Source organism: Mus pahari, chromosome 7 (genome assembly GCF_900095145.1).
Source record: "Mus pahari chromosome 7, PAHARI_EIJ_v1.1, whole genome shotgun sequence".
Classification (NCBI taxonomy): domain Eukaryota; kingdom Metazoa; phylum Chordata; class Mammalia; order Rodentia; family Muridae; genus Mus; species Mus pahari.
The window spans coordinates 82112782-82120240 of record NC_034596.1 but is presented as its reverse complement, the minus strand read 5'-3'; the positions used below and the strand labels follow the sequence as shown (position 1 = coordinate 82120240).

The 7459-nt window shown below is 46.4% G+C and overlaps 1 protein-coding gene across 1 annotated transcript in view; it reads right to left on the bottom strand.

The window, feature by feature from the left end:
• The window catches only part of Cipc (CLOCK interacting pacemaker), an 18646-nt gene extending 16378 nt beyond the window's left edge, over positions 1-2268 (bottom strand). Inside the window, exon 1 of the mRNA XM_021201898.1 lies at positions 2114-2268. Within this exon, the coding sequence (XP_021057557.1) occupies positions 2114-2166 (53 nt within the window). The 5' untranslated portion in view covers positions 2167-2268. The remainder of the gene's footprint in view (positions 1-2113) is intronic.
• Positions 2269-7459: the final 5191 nt, after the last annotated feature.

The following is a 7459-nucleotide window of genomic DNA, read 5'->3' as shown; positions in this document are numbered from 1 at the left end:
TTAAAATATTTATTTATTTACTTATTTATATGTACCCCTTCTTAAAAAAAAAAAAAAAAAAAAAAAAAAAAAAAAAGAAAAACCAAATAAATAAATAAATAAATAAATAAATAGTCAGAAAACACAGATATTAACATTGTGATTCATAACAGTAGCAAAATTAGTTATAAAGTAGCAACAAAAATTATTTTGTCACCACAACATTAGGAACTGTATTAAAGGGTCCCAGTGTTAGGAAGATTGAAGACCACCGCTCTAGAACCTGAGAGTCCTTGGTTCTATCTCTATTCTATTAGGAAGGTCAAGAATCAGTGCTCTAGAACCTCAGAGTCCTTAATTCTATATCTTTATTCTGTTAGGATGGTTGAGGACCACTGCTCTAGAACCTCAGAGTCCTTGGTTCTATCTTTATTTTGTTTTCAACTTTGCAACAGACTTATGAGATAGTCAGAGAATAATAAATTTTAATAAACCTCAGTCCAGCAGAGTCTCTGGCAACCCAAGCAGTTTAGTAGTCACCAAAATACCTGAACAACTTGAAGGTCAAGACCACATTTTCAAAGACTGGGATCATCTCAAGGTCTAATTATCAGGTGTAGTCCAATATACCCCTTATTCTAAGATGAAACTGTAGGGACAACTATACCAACCAAGTTAAAAGCTAGTGCGACCCACAATCTCTGGGGAGTTTTGAGTTTGGGATGAACAGGTCGATCAAAGGGTTAAGAGGAAGGCTGTGACACACAGCTTTTAGCACTCTCCTTTTATAGCTACTTGGCAACATTCCTGAGAGCTCACATTCCCTTTAAATGTGTCACGTGTATGACATGCGTGCAGAGAGGTGTGAGGTGAAAACCCAAGCAAAGGCTTACATATAATAAAGTGATAAGGCCATAGAAAGTGAATTTATCAGCCATAAACCCGTGAAGAACCTCAGTTACAACCACAAATGTATTGCTAGGTTTTCTCTGAAGTCGTTTTCCTTTTGATCTGCATCTTCTGAAATGCCATTCCCAGAGAAGTGTATTTTAGTGGTGGAAACTTCACCTACCATGTCTATTATTCCTTCTCCTTCACACTCCTTCCCGTTCTCAAAACTGGCCGAAAAAGGTCATATCGCAGACCCTGCCATATTCCATCCAGTTTCCCACGGCTCTCTCCTTCCTCACCCTTCAAAGGGGCCATGTGATTAGTACAGAACGCTCTCAGATCACTTCAAAAGGGGGCTCGCAGTTAACAGTGCCCACCTATCCATTCGCACCAGCCCACAGGACATCTGCGACAGGCATGATGCACACCCTCCAGGCATCAACGAGCCTGCCAACTCAACTCAGCAGGGCAGAACTGGGCAGACCCCAGGCCTATGCTATGACTAGCATATCACCAGTCTCCAGGGCAAATGCCCAGGTAATGCCTACTGCCAGAACTTGGGCAATAAACAGAAAGCTTGGCTCTGGCCCTGGGGCCAGATCAAAACTGTCCTGCCCATCCACTAACCATTGACTTCTTACTTGGCACAAGCTACCCTCACGTCCCTACCGCTGGCACCGCGCCTGGCTAGCCGGCCATCCAGGAGAAATGACCAGTAAAAGTAGGCGACCGCAGGCCTCCGCAATAGACGGTGCACCTGTGTCTAGCTCCTACACGAAGGTCCGGGACACTCACTCCGTAAGCGGCCCTCGTGCCCACCGACCAGCCCATTCTTAGACCCCTAAGGCCTTCAGGTTCTCCTCCGGAGGGAGCAATGGTATGTATCCAGGGCCAGGCCAAGGCACACATGCTCGAAGGGACTCACAGCACTTGCCCCTCACACAAACCCGGTCCCTACACACCGTCTGTGCCTCGCCCCAGATTCCCTTCTCCACACCAGGCCCGACCCTCATAGCAAACCAACTAAAAGGAAGCCAGGAATGGCGCGTCCCTCTGCTCCCAATTTTTGGCGCCCCCGTGCCCCGCAAAGTCCTGGTTCTCCCCTCGGGCCCACTTCGCTCTCCTTCCTCCTTCCACCTGCTCCCACCTGATTTTCTCGGGGCTCCCAGTCCCAACCTCTCAGTCTCCCCCCTATCCCAGCCTCTCCCTGTGCCCGGCGCCTAGCGAGCCCTGCCTTTCTCACCTAAGGGCCAGGGTCGCCGCTCCATGACCAGCCGGGCGGGTTAGCAGGCGCATGCGCGAGCCGGGCCCCACGACTCCATGACAACCGGGTATTCGCCGGGTCTCGAGCTACCCCGGAGGCCTCCCGCCCATTTCTCCTCCCTCCGCCTCCGCGACGGCTTTCGCCAGTCACGTGGCCCGGCTCGGCGGCCCCAGCACCATGGAGACTGCGCGCTGTGCTCCTAGAAGGGCACTTGGAGGTCCGCCCCACCGCCCCGCTCTAGCCCGAAGGCGGCGGAGCACCGAGGCGAGGGCGACGCTCTCCCCGCAGCGGTGGGCCTCTCTATGGTTGGCACTTAAGGCTTCGCCGCCATCTTGTCCGGTGCTTCGCGTTATTGTGTGGAGGGCGAGGTCTCACGATTGGGTTTCAGAGGCCTGGGTAGTGGCTTGTAGCCACATGGCAGGAGTTGGGGCTCGTTTGGGGACGCCGAGGGGCAGCCGGTCTTGGGGTGTGTCCCCTTTTCGCCGTTAGGGGTGGGGACCGGAACTGGACGCGCCCGGCTGCGGCGCCCGGCGTGGGAGGACTGGCAGCCGGGCGCGCTGTCCCGGCGGCTCACTCACATTTTTTTTTGCCACACTTGTCGCCTGGTTTGATTTCCCGTCAATCTCCCCCCCCCCCCCGACCGTGCACCAGGACTAGAAGCAATTGAGTATTTTAATGAGATGATTTCGTGCCTTTTGATGTTTGGCTGGCTTTGCCCCCCTGCAGCGGGCGATGTCAGGTTTTATAGACGATGTCCCATGCCCAGCCCTGGAAAATTGCCCCTCGAGCACGCTGAAGGGAAAAGGGAAGGACAAGATGAGCGTAATCTCTAAGGGAAGTGTTTCACAACGAAAACCCGAGTGAGTTTAGGATGCTGAAAGGTTGAAGCTGGTTCTGGAGCTGCCCCTATCTCTCCAACCCGGTACTCCATGAAGAGCTGCTAAAATTCAGTAAAATCGGGGGGGGGGGGGGGTTTACGTTTCCAGACGTATTGGCAGCATTACAAGAACTCAGTGGCCACATGCAGCTGATGACTACATTATTGGACCGCGAAGATTAGCTCACGTTCTTAGCACGGCAGAAAGTTAAATTGCACCTTGCAGATGTAGACGGCAAAGTGGCCCTGCATTGGTAATCCAAGCAGCTTAAAGGTCATAGCTAATCACATTACTCATCCAAACACAGAGAATGCTAATGTATTAGTGAGAATGAATGTACTAGTTAGCATAAGCCCTCCCAACAAGTAGTAGATGAATGCCTACACATTGTAAGGTTGTTTGTGAGGAGGGAATGAAAACAGTGGCTAACCATTATCAAATGGTTATGAGCCTGTAGTCTTACATGCATTTTCCTCAGGACATCTCAACAACTGTAGGACATAGGTGCTGTTTCCCTTCGTTTATAAATGAGGGATCTAAGGTTTATGCCCTTCACATGGCTAAACCTGAACTCTTAACGGGCTCCTAACTAAAATGAGCCTTGCTCTCAAACAGCTTAAAAATCAAACACATGAAATGAATGGTCTGATAACCAACGTGAGAGAATGTAAGTGCCAGAAAAGTGAACCAGATTAATAAAAGCAAAAGAAAATTATTCATCGTGAGTCATTTTTGGAAGAAGAAGGAAACCAGGTAAAGTTTTAAGCACAGATAAAAGTCGGATTTACAGTCATAGAAGTGAGATAATATAGGCAGAAAAGAACAAATGAAATATGCAGAACCATGAAGAGTGGCCTGTCTTGAACTTCAGAAAGGAAAATAAATCAGACTTCCCTTGCATAGGAAGAGATGGCCATTCTGTATCAACTACTTTGAATTTCTAAATAATAGTGTTTATGGATAGGCATAATTTTATGATTATTTTACTCTATAATTCTATATGGAGAAGTCAATGAAAGTAGATATTGTTAGGTAGCCAAATCATATTTTTTTTTCTTCCATTTTAAAACTGATATTCCAGGGTTGTGAATTGGCCCCTGTATGGATAGATTCCTGTGGCCTGAGGTCTGTAGTCATAGTTGAAGGGTTCCTGTGTGAGCTAAGGTCCCTTTGGTGAAGAACAGAGTTTGAAACAGGGTTCTTCTGGCTTTCAGGTCTTAACAATTTGAATCTACCCAGAACTGCTGGACACTCAAGACCTAGTTTGCCAACATGATTTCCAGCAGGGGGAGACATGCTACCTTAAATGCTGCATTAGGATTAGGGAATAGATTTCCCCCTGTAAGCAGAGCTGAATCAAACAGCAACTCCTTCCAGTCTACTTCAATAAACTACCACCTATCCACATCAGGATTTGACTTTTTAGTCCCTTGTAACATAAAGAGTTAGCCATGTATGTATATAGTATATATGTGCATATATTTTTGAATTAGTTTTCCTTTTTTCTATTTACAGGTAGAGTCTCTCTAGTCCTGGCTAGTCTGTTAACTCACTTTGTAACCCAGGGTGACCTCATCTCAGACTTTCAGTGCTTGTCCTGCCTCTGCCTCTGAGTGCTGGGATCACAGGCATGAGCTACTACAAGTGGTATACCTTCAAATATTTATAAATAACAATAATTTTGTCTAGGCTTGGTGGTGCATTCCTGTAATCCTAGCTACTTGAAAGGCTGAGACATAGGATGATTTGAGCAGAGGAGTTCAAGGCTACCACAGAGGTGGGGTCTGGGAAAGGACTCGGTGGTAGAGAGCTGACCTAGCATGCAACAGATCCTGGTTAGATCTCACTGCTAAGACAGAAAAGGAAAGAAGGAAGGAAGGAAAGAGAGAAGGGAGGAGGGGGAGAGAGAGAGAGAGAGAAAGGCGGGAAGGAAATTGATAAATAAACTTGAATCTTTATTTGTTTTGTTTCTGTTTTCCCAAACAGGGTTTTTCTGTGTATCCCTGGCTGTCTTGGAACTAGCTCTGTAGACCAGGCTGGCCTGGAACTCAAGTCCCCCTGCCTCTGCCTCTGAGTGCTGGGATTAAAGGTGTGTACCACTACTACCTGGCACAAACTTGAATCTTTTTTTTTTTTTTTTTAGATTTTATTTATTTATTTATTTAATGTATATATGCTCTCTTCAAACACACCAGAAGAGGGCATCAAATCCCATTATGTGGGTGCTGGGATTTGAACTCAAGACCTCTGGAAGAGCAGTCAGTGCTCTTAACTGCTGAGCCATCTCTCCAGTCCATAAACCTGAACCTTAAATTGAAGTTATTTTAATGGGAATCAAGGAAAGCATCCAAAAGATCAAGTTTGAAATCCCAGCTTCTCTCAGTATCATTATATTTTGGCCTCCCATTTACATAGGATAAGATATATTTTCACAATTTAAAAATTGGATAATTTCAAGCTGGTCATGGTGGCACATACCTTTGATCTCAGCACTAGGGAGGCAGAGGCTGGGGGATTTGAGTTCAAGGCCAGCCTGGTCTACTAAGCTAGTTCCAGGACATCCAGAGCTATGCAGAGAAACCCTGTCTCGAAAAACCAGAGTCATACAAAACTTTTCACATTCTCATTTCTCCAGTTTTACCAAGGACCAGTAAAAACATAAGGACTGGATCAGTTCTTGGACCAGCATTTGGGAACCAGTGATTTAATTTTTCTGAACTTCTCTTGACCATCTATAACTCTCTGTAGTTCGAATCAATACCTAGCGTCATCACTGCTGGCCAGTTCACAGTGTTTTCAAAGAGGATTTGATAGTGTGCTGGATACACATGCTCACTGGACTGCCAGAGTCATACTGAGAGAAGACACAGCTCTCCAGCCTGGACAGGCAAAAGAGACCCTGGTCTCATATAGACAGAGACATGAACAGATCAGAAGCAAAAGGATTCGTGGCCTCTTTACCCACACCAGCCAGGTTTTCCTTGACTGGCGTTCATAAGTGGGAATATGGAAGAGCAGGGTTGAGAACAGGATTGTGTTTAGATACAGTCAGGGTGTTAACGTTCAGGCACAGCTTTGAGTACACAGACACAGGGCACTCCTCCAAGCAGCTAGCTCGCCTCCTTTCTCCTCAATGGTACTTTACATCCCTTTCACACTCAGATACTCAGCTTCTAGTACCTAGAACATTCAGGGCCAACCTGAGCTATATAAGACCCTGGAGAGAGAGAGAGAGAGAGAGAGAGAGAGAGAGAGAGAGAGAGAGAGAGAGAGAGAGAGAGAGAGAAAGAGAGAGAAACACCTTAGTCCTGTTCAGTCCTGCTCTTCTCACCTGAGCCATTTGTAGGCTGTTTGTTGGTTTACCATCCTGATCATTTATGCAAGAATGTCCTTAAAGAGCTGGAGAGATGTTTCAGAGGTTTAAAACACTGGCTGCTCTTCCAGATGACCCCTGTTCAATTCCCAGCACCCACATACCAAACAGCTCCAAAGACTCAAATGTGATAGGCTGGAGGACCTTTTTCTTTTTAATGTGGGAGGGGGCAACCTTTTGAAAATTTGAATGAATAGGCCATTCCTCTTAATTTAAATTCAAATTCACTATTCCTTCCTTAATATCAAAGAAGCTTTGAGACACGATAAATCATTCGTCCTCCAATGCTCTATCTTGCTTTCAACCTATTTCGAAGACAGTTGATGTTATCAAGACCTGTGCTGGAGTGGATTCTTTACAAGACATCTGTCTTTGGAATCACACTTCCTGGCAATCAGACTCAAACAAAGGAATTATTAAGAGGTCTTTTCTACGGGTGTGTAAAAAGTGTAGTCTGCTCACCCGGAACTTGGGTCTCTCTGTGGTTTCCAGTGTTCCTTTTAAGACTTAAAAAGCTGCTTTTATCTAGTGAGGCCTCATCCCGGCCGGAGCCAGGGGACAGGATCTGGAGCTCTCATTGAAGTGACAGCCACGCACATGCAGAATTGCAATGCTTTTGGTCTCAGGCTTTGTGGTCAGGGATAACAGGATCACCCGCAGGATCTGCCCACAGGGTGAATCCAGGAAAACTCACTGCAATGTCATGCACTAAGAGTTTAATGAAATTCTCCCTGCAGCAACTTGTGACAGGGCATGAGGATCTTCTCCAGCACACTTCAGCAGGAGTGACTGTGTCATCGGGTGCAGGCGTTCTTAGCTGTCCTTTACCTGTTGTCCCCTCGTGTCAGATACAGCCAGGAAAGCACGTGACAGGCTCATCTCTATTACACAGGGAATTACCAAGTGGTTGCCTAGCAACTCCCACAGAGCAATCAACGCAGTCTCTGTGGAATGTAGAGTGGTTGGCTCCCCTCTCAAGAACATTTGCATATTTCTCTTGGGTCTCTGGAAAAAAAATAGGTGTATGTCTCCCCAGCCCTGAAGCTATTCAAATGGTCTTTTGTCTTTCCCTTC